At 40.1% G+C, this 16,832-nt stretch overlaps 1 protein-coding gene across 1 annotated transcript in view; it reads right to left on the bottom strand.

Annotated features, from left to right (window-relative positions):
• The window catches only part of b4galt5 (UDP-Gal:betaGlcNAc beta 1,4- galactosyltransferase, polypeptide 5), a 38,723-nt gene extending 27,061 nt beyond the window's left edge, over window positions 1-11,662 (bottom strand). The window contains exon 1 of the mRNA XM_058409935.1: window positions 11,204-11,662. Coding sequence (XP_058265918.1) covers window positions 11,204-11,312 — 109 coding nt within the window. The 5' untranslated portion in view covers window positions 11,313-11,662. The remainder of the gene's footprint in view (window positions 1-11,203) is intronic.
• Window positions 11,663-16,832: the final 5,170 nt, after the last annotated feature.

The raw sequence follows: 16,832 nt of genomic DNA, 5'->3' as shown, positions 1-16,832 counted from the left end.
ATCCTCATCAATTCTCATCATCAATCCTCATCATCAATCTTCATCATCAATCCTCATCAATCCTCATCATCAATCTTCATCAATCCTCATCATCAATCCTCATCATCAATCCTCATCAATCCTCATCATCAATCTTCATCAATCCTCATCATCAATCCTCATCATCAATCCTTATCAATCCTCATCATCAATCCTCATCAATCCTCATCATCAATCCTCATCATCAATCCTCATCATCAATCCTCATCAATCCTCATCATCAATCTTCATCAATCTTCATCATCAATCCTTATCAATCCTCATCATCAATCCTCATCAATTCTCATCATCAATCCTCATCATCAATCCTCATCAATCCTCATCATCAATCTTCATCATCAATCTTCATCATCAATCCTTATCAATCCTCATCATCAATCCTCATCAATCCTCATCATCAATCTTCATCAATCCTCATCATCAATCCTCATCATCAATCCTTATCAATCCTCATCATCAATCCTCATCAAACCTCATCATCAATCCTCATCATCAATCCTCATCATTTCTCATCATCAATCCTCATCATCAATCCTCATCATCAATCCTCATCAATCCTCATCATCAATCTTCATCAATCCTCATCATCAATCCTCATCACCAATCCTCATCAATCCTCATCATCAATCCTCATCAATCCTCATCAACAATCCTCATCATCAATCCTCATCAATCTTCATCATCAATCCTCATCATCAATCCTCATCATCAATCCTCATCAACTCCAGGATTTTTCTGTGGCTGAATTTACATATCACACATTTTAGACACATTTAGCAAATCTATTGAATAGGTTTAATATAATCACTGACCACCTTTTGTCCTCACAAACAATCCCTGAACATCTTTTTCCTACTGACCATTCACTGATCACCACTGCTCCCTGATGACCAATTACTAATCACAATTCTTTCTACTGACCAATCACTGATCATCACTGCTCCTTGATGACCAATCACTGATCATCACTGCTCCCTGATGACAAATTTTTGGTCAGAATACTCCCTGATGTTCCCAACATCTCTATTCTATTCTATTCTATTCTATTCTATTCTATTCTATTCTATTCAAATCTGAATTTTCCAGATTTATATAAATTTCATATAAAAATGCCATTACTGAGCATTACTCTAAATTGTTATTTATAAAACAATAAAATAAAATAAAATAACTAATAAAGTGTATTTAAATTTATAGTTATAACTATGTAATTGTTTTAAAAAAAAACTTCAACAAAAATAAATAATTAAAGACATTATTGAGCATTATTTAGAAAATGTAAAATCAAATAAAAAAAGAAAAAAAAGTTATATAATGTTATAAATAAATAAATATTTATTGTTTTCTTCCACATTGTAAACAGTTCTAATTGAAAGCAGTGTTCTGTTTATTTAATAAAACACGCCGTATGTAACGAGGAGCTCATGTTGAGCCGCACGCAGCAAATCCTCCCCGATTCACTTTAAGTTAATTAGAGAAGTCATACGGAGATGATGATGACCGAGTGACGCTGGACACCATGACAACGCTATCAGCAACGTCCCGTGTCTCCATAGTGACAGAGCAGAAACGCTATGCCTGATTGGTCAGCTGCCATCTGGACAGTGATTGTGTCCTGACAGAGCAGAGCTTTCCCAAGTGTATTGCTTAATAAAGGTGTTATAACACTGTGGATTTACAGTTGAACAGATTTGATCGATTTTATTGATCCTTGAAACACAGGATATTAAACAAACAGAATAAATGTGAGATCTGAATATAAACTTCTTCACTGAAAGCAGAGCCACTTCTCTTTACTTCATCCCTCCATCTATCACAGCGTTAAACATTATCTTATCTTCAGAGTCACACAGTAAATCATAAACCAGCCAAAAGAACTGATCTGGAGTCAGTTTCTGCCTGTTACATGTGTTCAAGAGGAGGAGAAACTGATCCTGAATCAGATTCAACCTCAGCGGCGTGTTATTACCGTCGTCAGGGTAACAAAGGTCAGTGTGACATACACAGCGGCGGATCTCAGGTCTATATTGGTGTCCCTGAGGTGTCCTCAGGTCTATTTTGGTGTCCTTGAGGTGTGCTCAGGTCTATTTTGGTCTCTCTAAGGTGTCCCCAGATCTGTTTGTGGGTGCTCAAGATGTCCCCGTCCATTTTGGTGTCTCTAAGGTGTTGCCAGGTCTACTTTGGTGTCATTAAATTGTCTCCAGGTCTATTTTGGTGTCCCCAAGGTGTCCACAGGTCTGTGTTTGGGTGCTCAAGGTGTCCCCAGGTCTGTTTTGGTCTCTCTAAGGTGTCCCCAGGTATGTTCTTGGGTTCTCAAGGTGTCCCAAGGTCCATTTTAGTGTCCTTAAAATGTCCCCAGCACTATTTTAGTGTCATTAAGATGTCCTCAGGTCTATTTTAGTGTCCTTACCATGTCCTCAGGTCTATTTTGGTGTCATAAAGGTGTCCCCAGGTCTATTTTGGTGTCATAAAGGTGTCCCCAGGTCTATTTTGGTGTCATTAAGGTGTCCCCAGGTCTATTTTGGTGTCATAAAGGTGTCCCCAGGTCTATTTTAGTGTCATTAATGTGTCTCCAGGTCTATTTTGGTGTCATTAAGGTGTCCTCAGGTCTATTTTGGTGTCATTAAGGTGTCCTCAGGTCTATTTTGGTGTCATTAAGGTGTCCTCAGGTCTATTTTGGTGTCATTAAGGTGTCCTCAGGTCTATTTTGGTGTCATTAAGGTGTCCTCAGGTCTATTTTGGTGTCATTAAGGTGTCCTCAGGTCTATTTTGGTGTCATTAAGGTGTCCTCAGGTCTATTTTGGTGTCATTAAGGTGTTTAACAGTGTAATAGATACAAGGTTACATTTAACGTCGCATTTATGCCAAGATGTGCAGTTAAAATTGTGCAGTTTTATATAAATATTTATTTTCAGAATTTTTATTTATTTCTGTATTCCAAACATACACAGTAAACGTTTGCTGTTTGCTCTGTTTCTCTGTTCCAAGGTTAAAGAAACTGTAAGTCACGCCCGAGTCAGAGCCTGAGCCCTGAGATGAGAGATTAGGAAACTTATCACTAAAAACGCCTGTAAACATGCCACTAAAAACATTTCTGTCTGATGATGTAATATAGAAGAGCAACATCGAGTGATTCATGTGACCTTTATACGTGATGGCATGAGGCTTAAAGTGGCAGGATATGAAACGAGATCCACATAGACACGCCCACTTTCTCTGCCGCCGCTGCCATGGTGCGCTTTCACTCGTATCGATCTGCAGGACGTGTCCCCCGCCCCGACTCGGAAAGCATCCGTCATTAACACAGTGGATTGTAAAAGCCTAGCACGCTGTGTAACAGGATCTCTGTGGCACTGATGCGGCTGTGTGTGTGTGTGTGTGTGTGTGTGTGTGCGCAGGAAGAAGCAACTCAAGGTCGATGGCTCTGATTGATGCAGCCACTCACTTTGCTCTCAGGACACGACCGCAGCATGACGTCCTTGGCTGTTAGTGGTATTTTCACGAGCGTCTATCAGAGCGAGTTCTCGCACCGAGCACACGCTCTCTCTTCCTCTCTCACGCTCAGAGTGCTCTTTCTTCCGTCTCTCCACTCCATATCTTCATCTTCAGCAAACAAATCATCATGCAAACCAAAGATGGGTCATTGTTCGCTTATTTGCGAGCGATCATGCAAACGAGCGAGTGAGTGTCTGGAGTCGCAGAGCTTTCCCTTCACAGCGTCTTTCTTGATATATGATGCAGGCAGACAGGCTCCGCCCACAAAATATGCGGCGTCTGAGATGTGAGAGATATAGAACTTTCTCACACACACGAAGAAGAAGAACTCAAAAGCTAAAGAACGTTCAGCGCTGGATGGAGTGCTGTTCCACGTGCTCTTACATCACAGGGGATTATATTTAACACTCCATATTTTCTATCCCTGTTTTTTTATATGAGTGTTTCTCAGTAAGAGTGAGGAGAAAAGGAGCTCACACACATTCGTGCAAACAGCTTAGAGGAAATGCATCACGTTCCTGTAGAGATGTGAGTGACACATCTGGTCACACGTATGACCTTTACCACATGTGTGTGTGTGTGTGTGTGAGTCTGAGCATGTGTATGTGTGAAAAATATGCTTTACTTCAGTTTACTTCAGTTCAGCTACGACAACCATACACAAGAGGCCATGTCTCCTTTACTGTGATTGACCTACCGCAGGAGAGGCCACGCCTCCTTCATTAAAACTCATAACCACACGGGAACCAAAAAACCACACCTCCCTCACTAGCAGAGAGAGGTATAGATGAGAAGCCACACCTTCTTTACAAAGACTGAAGATGACATGTCTTCTTTACTAGAACTGACAGCTACAGAGGTGTGGCCACGCCCCCCGGACTTCATTATGACAGCCACACCCCCTTCACAAGAACAGACAGAGGACATGTTAAATATTTTTCAAAGGGACAAAGAATGACACAGTACAGGCCACGCCTTCTTCACTTGGACAGAGAAGTATATAGGAGAGGACGTGCCTCCTTTAAAGGGACTAACTGCCACATAACAGAAGCCACGCCTCCTTCACTGGGACAGAGAGGTATATAGGAGAGGCCACGCCTCCTCAACAGCAACTAACTGCCACATAACAGAGGCCACACCTCCTTCACTGGAACAGAGAGATATATAGGAGAGGCCACGCCTCCTCAACAGAAAAAGCCACATAGCAGAGGCCACTCCTCCTTCACTGGGACAGAGAAGTACAGAGGATAGGCCACGCCCTCTTCAATTTATATATGTGTGTGTGTGTGTGCGTGGGCGTGTGTGTGTTTGAATACTCATTTCGTGACTCGACAACGGAAGATAACTAATTAGAGATGAATTATTAACTAACTGCTCGTCGTTAGCGCCGAATCTCACGAGCTCGAAAGAGAGCAGAAAAAGAGCGCAGTGACGATGTGGGTTTTCAGGAAGGCTCATGGGAATTGAGGTCATGCTAAAGCGCACACACTGCAGAGAGAAAACGAAGTGACAGCTCGTGTGCTGTGTGTTCAAATGTTTACCATGAACAGCACACACACTCACACACACTCACACACACTCACACACACTCACACACACACACTCACACACACACTCACACACACACACACACTCACACACACACACTCGTGCACACGACAAACACAACCCTCACAGGAACAAAGGAAGCACCTGGGCTCTCCGATGGACATTTTCCTCTACAGTGACAGGATTCCCAACCCCCTCATTCTCCACACTGTTCGTCTGTGTGTGTGTGTGTGTGTGTGTGTGTGTGTGCTAATGATTTTCTCGTCTCCTGAGCCCCCTCCTTGAGGGATGACTTAAATATCTCTTGGGTTGAATGCGGTTAGCAGATGGGGGATGGCACGTCTGTGTCTGTGTGTGTTTGTGCATGTGTGTGTGTTTGTGCATGTGTGTGTGTGTGTGTGTGTGAGCGAGCATGGGTTAAGAGAAAGGTTAGCAATCATGTGATTTCCTCCTTTATTTTCAGCCAAACAGGATGCTGGTACAAGGCTTGTGTCATTGTTGTTCCATCCCCTGCCAGCGCCCACCCCCCACCCCCCACCCCCCTTCCACATGTCATACATTTCCAGAAAAGACACATGACATCAGCGAGCACACACAGGAAGTGGTGATTTTAATCCATCGCCCAACTCCGAGTGCTGCTCTGTCCATAATACGTCTTGATGGAATAGAACACGTCAATAGTGTATTGATGGAAGGAGTCTCCAGTGTCAGTGAATGTAGGTTTAAAGCTTCAGAAAGTATTTTGCTCTTCATAGATCAACATGTCCATCCTGCTAATTAGCATAACCACACCCACAGCATCTTCCTGTCAACAGAATGACGTCATTACTGCACTGCAAACTCCGAGTGCTGTTCCATCTAAAATACGTCACCGTATGTCGGAGTTTGGAGTGCAGTAATGACACCATTCTGCTGAGGGCGTGGTTATGCTAATTAGCAGGATGGACACGTTCCTGACATCTGAAGAACAAAACACTTCACTGACACTGGAGACTCCTTCCATGGATACGTCCAAGTAAACCCATCACTCCTTACAGAAATTGTTGTTTCCGAGCTGTTGCTATGGAAACCATAAGGTATCAAAGTGAGCGCATTATTATAAGCCTTCGCTACATTCAGAGTTGCAGTTTCCAGAGAACGACTCAACACCTTCTGACCAATCAGAGCGCAGAATCAGCAGATGTAACAAAATGGTCAAACGTACAACAATACACTCTGTACTCAGAATTCCGGGGAAAGCCTGGAGGAAGGAGCGAGACGCTCGGATACGTTTTCAGTACTCTTCTCCTCCTCTTTACGCACGTGTCATGACCACGCCCTCTCTCGTCTCAGAATCTTTTTGTACCCATTCATAAAAATGATCTCTGTTCAGTAATCACTCATCAGTCGCATCCGTAGAATATTCCACCCGCTTGTTCAGAAACATTCCTGAAATTTCCAGCCGGCTGCAGTATTCAGGTTTATGAAAGACGTCTGCTTCATGTACACGTGGTTCAGGCTTATCCTTACAGCGGGGAATAAATATTTCAGTCATATGGATGAGGTTGTGGTTGAAATCTGAGAAGCAGTGAGTCATCTTCAGTCTCTGATCAGCAATATTTGACATCTTCACTGCGTGGCTTTTACAGCTGCATGGTTTTTATTGCAACACACCCTCTCCTATCAGCTCACCACAGCTCACTGCGGGCTTTTAACACAACAACCAGAGCGAATCTGGCTGTTTAATTTAATTTCTTTTACAACATTTAGGTCTTACACCCCGGGTTTGTTTATTTAAAAAAGCCTATGTACATTTTTTTTATGTTTTTAGTAAATGCAAATCTGTATTCGTTTATTTAACTAACACTAAATGCAGATTCTCTGCAATTCCTCCGTTGACCTGAAGGTGGCAGCAGACTGCGCGAACACAGCTAGCTAAAATACAGAAAGCTTTTAGATCTCTGTAAGTTAGCTAACAGAGCCATATTTAATCATAACGAAAGTTAACAGTGAGAAGAAGCGACTTCAAAACAAAAGCGAAATATTTCTTTATATTTCCTCAAAACAAAATAATGTGCCTTTCCAGAGTGAGGGAAATAAAAGAATCTAATATCACGTGACGTTACGAAACAATATTCAGAGGACATGAGGGCAGAAGGAAGTGAAGCAGCAGGAATCTCCGGCGGCAGAGATATGTTTTTATCAGAGCAGAACATTAGTAGCGCTAATGAGTAAGCTAATACACGTGAAAAGGCTTTCATTAATCCCTGAAAGAGTCCTGAGCTAAGTGGCTAATGTCATTTATCCTAAAAGAAGCGGATTTATGAAGATCATCTGGTGTCTTCTGCTCTAGCTATTCCACTGAAATTTATTTCAATAAAATAATATTTTGGTGTCAGACTCTCAGATATATAAACTGGTCTAATGCGGTTCGGAAAAGACTGGACGCTGATAAAACTGAGCACATGGCTATTTATTGTAATGCTAGCTTTAACACTCACAGATTTACACCTTCTGACCTTCTGCCAATGAAACCACTGACCTCTGTGCCTTGAGGTTGCAGAGAAAAATATTAGAAAAATATAAATAAATAAATAAATTATTTTTTCAGCCTCAAAAAATCCTCCGTGATTTGAGCCTTGATTAATTATAACTAATTTTATTCAAATGTTTTAATTAATTACAAAGAAAATGTGATACAAAAAAGTGAGACTAGATGCACAATTAAAATGTGAGACCAGATACAAAAATACTGTTAAAAATTTAAAAAAGCTAAGGACAGACGCAAGATTAAAAAGTGAGACCGGACATGACGAGATTGGATACAAAATTTTAGAAAGAGACTAGACATAAAGGTAGAAATGACAACACACATTTAGAAAGTGAAAGAAACCAGATAAAAGCGAGACCAGACACAAATTTATACCGTGAGACTGGATAAATAAATTAAAAAGTGAGACCAAAGACAAATTTAAGAAGTGAAACTGGATAAAAATGAAAAAGTGAGACCAGATAAAAAATGTAAAAGTGAGAGTGAATAACAAAAATTAAACGTGAGACCAGACACAAAATTAAAAAATGAGACTGAATAAATAAAATAAAAAATGAGACACAAATTTTAAAAGTGAGACTGGATTAAAAAATTTTTTTTAAAGTGACACCAGAGGTAACATTAAAAAGTGAAACCAGACACAAATTTAAAAAGTTAGAGTGGATAAAAATCTAAAAAGTGAGACCAGATAAAAAATGTAAAAATGAGAGGAGATAAAGTCTAAAAAGTGAGACCAGATAAAAAAATGTAAACGTGAGAGGATATAAAAATCTAAAAAGTGAGACCAGATAAAAAATGTAAATGTGAGAGCGGATAAAAAAAAATTCAAAGTGAGACCAGCTAAACAAATGTAAAAATGGGAGTGTATACAAAGTGAAAAGAGAGACCAGAGGTATGAGTGGGGATGAGTCTCCGGCCACGTGTGTCATGTTCTCTTTATGTAGTGAAAGTCTGTCTGACCCCCCCCCCCACATAGTGTGAGGAGCTATAACAGGACGAAGCGTGGCCTACTTGTCTCTTTCAGCCTGGATTTCTGATATTCATCAGCCACACTCACACTAAGTTCTCTGCTGCTTTTAGCTTTCATTGTCACTCTGTATGCTTTTTATAAACACACTCCTTTATTCCTCTTCTACTTCCTATTTGCTCTGAACAAACGTGAGCGTTATCTCTTCACCCCTCAGGCCTGTTCCTCCACATGCTTCACTCGCCTATCTGTCGGCTGCTAGGTTTAGTTTACAATCACTGTGCAGTCACTGAGATACAGCAGTTAACACGCGGAAGAGCTGCAGGATTACCGCAAAGCCAAGGCTGAGCAGAAAGAACCTTGCTATCGGTTAGCTGTGCAGCAGCTACCCACACACACACACACACACACTCTAGCTGCATCGTCTCTCTCCACATAAATGCTCTCAAGCAAAAGACTTCAGCAAGAAAGAGTCTTACTCCTGACCACACCAGGATGACTAGCATGCTAAACATCACATGGTAAAGATCATCATCTCACTAGACAAGCAGCATTCTTTTATTCAGAGTTAAAAAAGTAAATATCATTTTGGCAAATTGGTCTTTATTCCTCAAGAGAGACACAACACTAAGATGCTCTGTCATAGTGGCTGCAATGTAAAGAGAGACTGGGAAAAAAAAAACAAGAGAGAAGACACAAGGTAAGAGTCAGAGCAGCTGCATAAAATTAAAATAATATTAAGATCGAGTTTTGCTGAAGATAAAACGTATATTAGGTATGAAATAAAAGTGAGACTAGCCATAAAATTATAGTAGGACCAGATGAAAAATAAGAGTGAGACCAGACACAAAATTAAAAATAGAAACCGGATCCAATTTAGACTGAACATAAAATGTGACACCGGTCAAGACTTTAACAAGCAAAATCAGAAAAAAACAAAACTGTTATTTTTGGGGTTTTTTTTGCAAGGAACTGCAAAATTTAAAAGTGAGACTGGACCAGATTAAAAAGTGAGACCAGAGCTAACAGTCAAGGGTCAGACTGGATGCAAAATTCAAAATGAGACTGGATGTGAAGGGAAAAAAACACAAGACCAACAAAAACTTGAAACTAAGACTGGACCAGATTAAAAAGTGAGACTAGAGGTAACATTAAAGAGTGAGACTGGATGCAAAATTTAAAATGAGATGTAAAGGTAAAAAATCATGACCAGGGTAAAAAATTTAAAAAAAAAAAAAAAGAAAAGAAAAAAAAGGAAAAGGTAAAAAGCAAAACTACTAAAAATTTAAAAAAGTGAGACCAGAGCTAACATTAAACAGTGAGACCGGATGCTGTTTTTAAAATAAAGAGACTGGAAGTCTCTAAAAAATAAAAGATAAAAAAAAAACATGCAAAAATTAAAAATGTGAATTGGACACAAATGTAAAAAGTGAGACCAGAGCTAAGATGATTAAAAAGAGAGACGTTGCCAGATGTTTGAACCTACTGTGTTGTTTTTTTGCTAATATATTTTATTTTTTCATATTTACATTTTTCGTTTACTTTCTGATTTTCATGGTGGTATTTATTCGGTGTGATTCTGCAGAGATGTGAAGCTGAGGTTCATTTGTTTTCTTTTTCTAAACCACAGAAGCAGTTTCAGAGGCAGAAGTTTCAGAGGCAGAAGTTTCAGAGGCAGAAGCTATAAATATCATTTAACCAGAAAGCTGAGGAATTTTCTCAGAAACTGCGTCACATGTTTAGTTTTATCTACGAGACAGCGGCGTAGCTGCACCTCTCATTAAATCATTAACAACCGATCATAAAAAACCTTCTCTTGGAATCATATAGGATAAGAAAATTATAGCTATAAAAATAATGACCTTTGATTGGTCGGTGCGTTGCTCATGGCAACATGTTACACCCATTTACAACTTCAGGGACACATTATGAGTATACTTTATTCTCACACTAAGATCCCTCTATTCTCACACACCATTAATCCTGACCAGTGCTCTATAAGCTAGCTGCTTCGAGATCATCATAAAGTCGTCTGATGATCAATGACATGGTGGGAGGTGACTCGAGAGACTGACTGAGATCACACCGCTGAATGACCACACACACACACACACACACACACTTATTGATCTAGTCAGTGTTCAGGGTTCATTACACTCCTGAGTCTGAGGCAGGAGACAAGAAGAGAAAGCAGGTGGATGATGGAAATGGAGATTAATGAGGACACAATGAGGAACCAGGTCTATCCTTCACTGTGTACACTGTGTGTGTGTGTGTGTGTGTGTGTGTGTTGGGGTGGGTGGATGTGGCGGTGGGAGGATTTACGATAAACACAATGTACCTGGGCTTCCACTAAGTGGTGCATGTGTCAAATCATAAGTGTGTGTGTGTGTGTGTGTGTAAATGCATCAGTAAGCGCCAGACATGAGATCCCCGTATTCATATAGTCGTATATTCCCCCTAAGACGCGTTATAAGGCGGTCTTATGAATATTATTAACATGAAGCGCACGTGCGAGGCGCTACTGTGTTTCAGAAATCAGCATACATGATAGATACCTATAGAATGATGTGACGGTGTGTGTGTGTGTTGTGAATATGGCTCGCGCCGCCGTTAACACTCACCGATCCCGGGAGCCGAGTAGATGAAGTAGAGCGCCGATGTAGAGAGAGAGAAGAGGAAGAGGAGCCCGAGGAAGGATCTTCTCCTGAACCTCATCTGCGGTGGCATCATCCCGAAATAAATAGATATGACACAAAACCAGAACAAGCGAAAATTTAAAGACGGAATGCGGTGCGGAAAGCTCCTCAACCCGGGCTCGCGCTCAGATGAAACACCTCCTCTTCTTTGCTTGTTTCTCAGATATCCAGAGACAGAGAGGTCCTTTAGAAGAATGAGAGGAAGAAGAAGAAGAAGAAGAAGAAGAAGAAGAAGAAGAAGAAGAAGAAGAAGAAGAAGGAGAAGAAGGAGAAGCTCCTACAGCTCGGGTTGATCCAGCAGAAAGGGATCGTAAAGCCCCGGGGCGAGTCAGCAGATCTCCGAGCTCCACAACATCCTGCTCACGAGCGCGAGCTCAATCAGATGAATGAAAACGCAAACGTCAAAGCAGGCAGAGCGCGAGCGAGTCGATTCTTCTCAGAGTCGAGTCGTGTGAATCGGATCAGGAAGTGAATCAAACGTTGCCGTTGAATATGAATCATACGAGTCATGTTTAAAAATGCTTCGTAAATGACGACGAAATGTTTTTAGCGCATGCGTGATGGTGTGTTATTAATATTGATAATTATGTTAATATTAAGAGCAGGCAGGTCACTATATTGCCAAAAGTTTTGGGACGTCTGCCTTTCCATGTACATGAATGTAATATGGAGTTGTCCCACCCCTTTTCAGCTATAACAGCTTCAAATCTTCTGGGAAGGCTTTCCACAAGGTTTAGGAGTGTGTTTATGGGAATTTTTTGACCATTCTTCTCTAGAAGAAGCACATGTGTAAGGTCAGGCACCGATGTTGTGATGACGAGAAGGCCTGGGTCTCCGCTCTAATTCATCCCAAAGGTGGTCATCCCCAAACTGTTCCCACAAAGCATGAAATTGTCCAAAATGTCTGAAGTATGTATGAAGCATTAAACTTTCCAGCTTCCACTGGAACTAATGCGCTGAGCCCAACAACACCTGAAATCAATGATATTGAGGGTTATATATATATATATTGTAACTATCTATCTATCTATCTATCTATCTATCTATCTATCTATCTATCTATCTATCTGTGTGTGTGAAAATGTGCTGTGAAACAAAACAACAACAAAAAACCTGAAGCAGAAACCCTCCTCAAACCATATCCTCCTCAACATTTCACTGACTTTTCACACACTCTGGATCTTTACCCAGATTGACGGCCATCAGATCCAAAGACCTGCTCTGCTCTCATCACCATCAGCTGAGCTTCAGCAACATGGAGTTCCTTCTCTCCCAATCAGCACACAATTTTCACATGAGACGATCCCCCCTCTCACTGCAACATGAGTAAAGCAGTCCCTGGAAGCTAAGAGCATGATATATGACATGACCATTAGAGATCCTGATCTAAACCTGACTTAAAAGTCTCTCGAAAATCCTTATTGTTAATCCTAGTTATTGCTAATAAACCCACTCACTTGAGTTGAACTTAATAAACCCAAACTGGACGAGGAGTGGACCATGATCATCACACCAGAGCCATGTGAGAATCCTGTGAGGTCCAGCAGCTGCAGATGTGCTGAGGTCATTCAGAGAAAGGGCGTCTACACCTCCTCCTCATTCATTCTCCAGCTTCCCATGAGTTTTTGGTTATGGTGTAAAACATACTAGGAGAAAGGTGCTGTAAACTTCAGCTAATATTCCTAAACATTATAAGCGATGAAGGTTTAAAATATTTCAGAAAATATCAAGTCTAATGTATATATAATGTATACAATAATAATGTTTGTAATTTCTTGTTTGTAAACTCTGTGTTCTAACATCAGACTTTTCAGTTCGTTTTCAGAAAGTAAATGATGTAGTATGTAAAGAATGTGCCAGAAAAAATCCCCCTTGTGAACACACACCTCTAGCTAATCTTCCAGGATTTCCACACAAACGAATCGTTCGTTCAAACGATTCTGCTCGAAAGAACCGATTCAGTGAAGTGAATCTTTCTAAAAAAAAAAAAATTCCCCAGTACGGACAGCTTGGCATGGGTTGCCAGATTGGAGATTATTGTTCTTATCCTGAACGACTAGGATTTAATTATTTTCACTCTTCTGGGTTTTTATAAGGTGATGTTTAAGACAGGAAGTAGTACAAGCTACAGGAACTTATACTGAAATGATATGAGATCGTCTGTCTGTGTGTATAGCATCAGATTTACTCTGTTTTTCCTGTCTCAAAGACCTATTATATAAGCTATTATAAATTGTACAAATTATAAGTTTGAAATGATTCACCATCATCCTGTATGACGTATTTTCAGTCCAGTGATGAAAAACAGACACATTAACAGCCATAGTTTACACCAGAGACTTACAGATGAATGAGCTCAGGTCTGGGTGGGAATTAAAGTCTATATAAATTAATGTAGTATCAGAGCTAGGTTATTTTAGATATATTTTTAAAGTCGATGCAACATTTGTGCTATTTTAAAAATCAGTGTTGAACAATCAGCCAGTCTGGGAATGGCTGTACTGACTAATGACCTGACTAAATGACCAATTACCTACATTACATACAAACCTTGCTAAGTGATAGGTGTGAGTGTGTGTGGAAGGAAATGGAAAACTCCTGATTGTAATATGCTTTGAAATGCTTGGCCAACCTTTACTCTACATGCACTACTTCCTATTTCCTAAGAACATGAAGTGCATGTCGGGTCTCGCTTAGCACTATGGCGTTTAGCGCTATGTTAAAATACTTTCATTAAAGGACCTTTCAGTGATGCCTCAGGGCCAAAACCAACAACTGTGTCTATTGTAAGGTCTGGTGTGTAAGTGTAGGCATGTGGGTGTGTGTAGACAGGAAATTTGCACATTTGCATATGGATACTGTATGACATGGAGGATGTTTGAAGGTAAATGAATAATAATAAAGAGTGGATTTTTCTGTATTTGTCGTGTCCTTTGTACCAATCTGTAATCCCACATCTGAGAAACAAAAGCAGTGGGCGGGGTTTATAATCAATCAGGAAGTGTAAATATATCACCTTTTAGACACGTTTTAACTTCGATCAGGTGTAATAAATGACCACTTCGAGAAAGGATTCCGGATGGACCCATGAGGTAGGGACAGGTCAGTGAGAATGAAATGGGCTCTGGAATAATAATTATAGATATAATCTACAGACACATGTAGCTCTTTACTTGGTGTAGTCTCACCTGCTGTTCTGTGTTGAGTTTAAACAAGCTCTATAGAGGAGCCACAATAAAAACACACGTGAAATCATGTGAACATTATGGGATAAATAAAAGCGCATGCAGTATATCCTATTATGTAAGTTTGTATCATTTAACTATAAATGGTATAAAAGTATGACTAACGCATTCAGATAGAATTCTTGAGTAAAATGCTTGATAATGTGCTGTTTTATGAAAATAATCATGGTCAAGTTAGGAAGAGTAACTCTTAATAACCATTTAATGCAATAGCATTAAAAAATAGAATAGAATTAGAAACAAAACATTTAATAGAATTGAATGGAAAAAGGTTTTCAGGACGTTTCTGGAAAATAGTGATATATTAGCATTATTATTAATCTTTCTGGTGGCACTGAATTATCAGATCCGTGGTGTCTGATTCTCAGCAACTCACGACTGGTGTTCCTCAGGGGTCAGTTCTAGGTCCTCTGGCTCTTTTTTATTCATACATCATCTCTGAAGCCTGTGATTGCGCCTCATGGCTGCTATGCTGATGACACTCAGCTCAATTTGTTTTGCCAGAAGATCCATCAATTTCAGCACACACTCTGCCTGCCTGTGAGATGACATCTGGATGAAAGAACACCACCTGAAGCTCAACTTGACAAAAACTGATCTTGTCATTCCTGCCTGACATTTAGGCAACCATAACCTCACTGTACAGCGAGACTCAACCACACTCAGGCCAACCAGAAACCTCAGGAGATTTGTGATGACCATTTGCACTGTCCAGGCTCCTGATATCTCAAAACCATACTTGTTATATGTTTACAAGAACCCTCTTGTTTACAGGTCTCCAATTTTGAATATTGCAGTGCTTATACACTGATCAGGTTTAACACTCTGACCAGTGACCGGTGAAGTGAATAAGACTAGAAGAGTGAATAAGACTAGACTGAGTATCTCCTCATCATGGCACCTGTTAGTGGGTGGGATATATTAGGCAGCAAGTCAACATTTTGTCCTCAAAGTTGATGTTAGAAGCAGGAAAAATGGACAAGCGTAAGGATTTGAGCTTTGAGTTTGACCAAAAGGGCCAAATTGTGATGGCTAGACCACTGGATCAGAGCATCTCCAAAACTGCAGCTCTTGTGGGGTGTTCCCGGTCTGCAGTGGTCAGTATCTATCAAAAGTGGTCCAAGGAAGGAACAGTGGTGAACCGGTGACAGGGTCATGGGCGGTCAAGATTCAAGATTCAAGAAGCTTTTATTGTCATTTCAACCACATATATCTGACGCAGTACAGAGTGAAATGAAACAACGTTTCTCCAGGACCTGGTGATACAGAAACATACAACAACAAGTTCAACACAAAACAACAAACACCACCACAGAGCTAGGACAGAAGTTTGTCTTAGCCACGTAAAGTGCACAGTGTGCAGCTAGGTGCAAACAGAGCATAGACAAGACAGTGCAAAAGACAAGAAATACAAGAAAGACAACACAAAAGAACACAGGACACTTAGCGCTGAGAGGAAATAAAAGAACGTGTACTGGAATGTAAGTGAAATAAAATAGATAAAGTGAAATGATGTAAAAAAAAAAAAAAGTATTGTGCAAAAATATTGTGCAAAAATACACAGTAGCGGTTGAGGTAGTGCAAATAGAATAAACATAAATATAACTATAGCAGCGGATGACAGGTAGAGGTAGTGCAAGGCTCACTGATGCACGTGGGGAGTGAAGGCTGGTCCGTGTGATCCGATCCAACAGACGAGCTACTGTTGCTCAAACTGCTGAAGAAATTAATGCTGGTTCTGATAGAAAGGGGTCAGAATACACAGTGCAGGACGGGTCAGGACTGTTTCGGCAGCAAAATGCAGGTGGTCATAATGATCTGTACATATATATATATAAATTCGCATATTCAACAATGATGTGTATTGTATATTTATTATTTCAACCATATATATATATATATGGTTGAAATGACAATAAATATACAATACACATCATTGTTGAATATGCGAATTATTGTTTAGCTATAATTCGAAACTATTTCTAGATTTATTACTAAAATAAACTAAACCGCTTGCATCTCGAACGTTCTTCACGTTCATTCACCGGAGGCTGGACAAGACCACGCCCACTTTCACACTTTTATACGTACATCGTAGCGCTTAGCATTCTGGGACATGTAGTACAACCCAACACATTATTCGTTAATTCGGTCCCTGTTTCGACTGCATTAGCACTATTTACAAGGAATTACATATCTGCATTTTAACTCAGTCAACTAAGCTCGGAGGATTATCTGATTATTTCTTATTGTCTTTTAAATTTCTGTTTATATTACATTTTAAAAACTACATTTCCCAAACACTCAAG

Source organism: Hemibagrus wyckioides, linkage group LG15 (assembly GCF_019097595.1).
Source record: "Hemibagrus wyckioides isolate EC202008001 linkage group LG15, SWU_Hwy_1.0, whole genome shotgun sequence".
Taxonomy (NCBI): domain Eukaryota; kingdom Metazoa; phylum Chordata; class Actinopteri; order Siluriformes; family Bagridae; genus Hemibagrus; species Hemibagrus wyckioides.
Note: the sequence above shows the minus strand (reverse complement) of the source record. Positions and strands in the feature narration are given on the sequence as shown.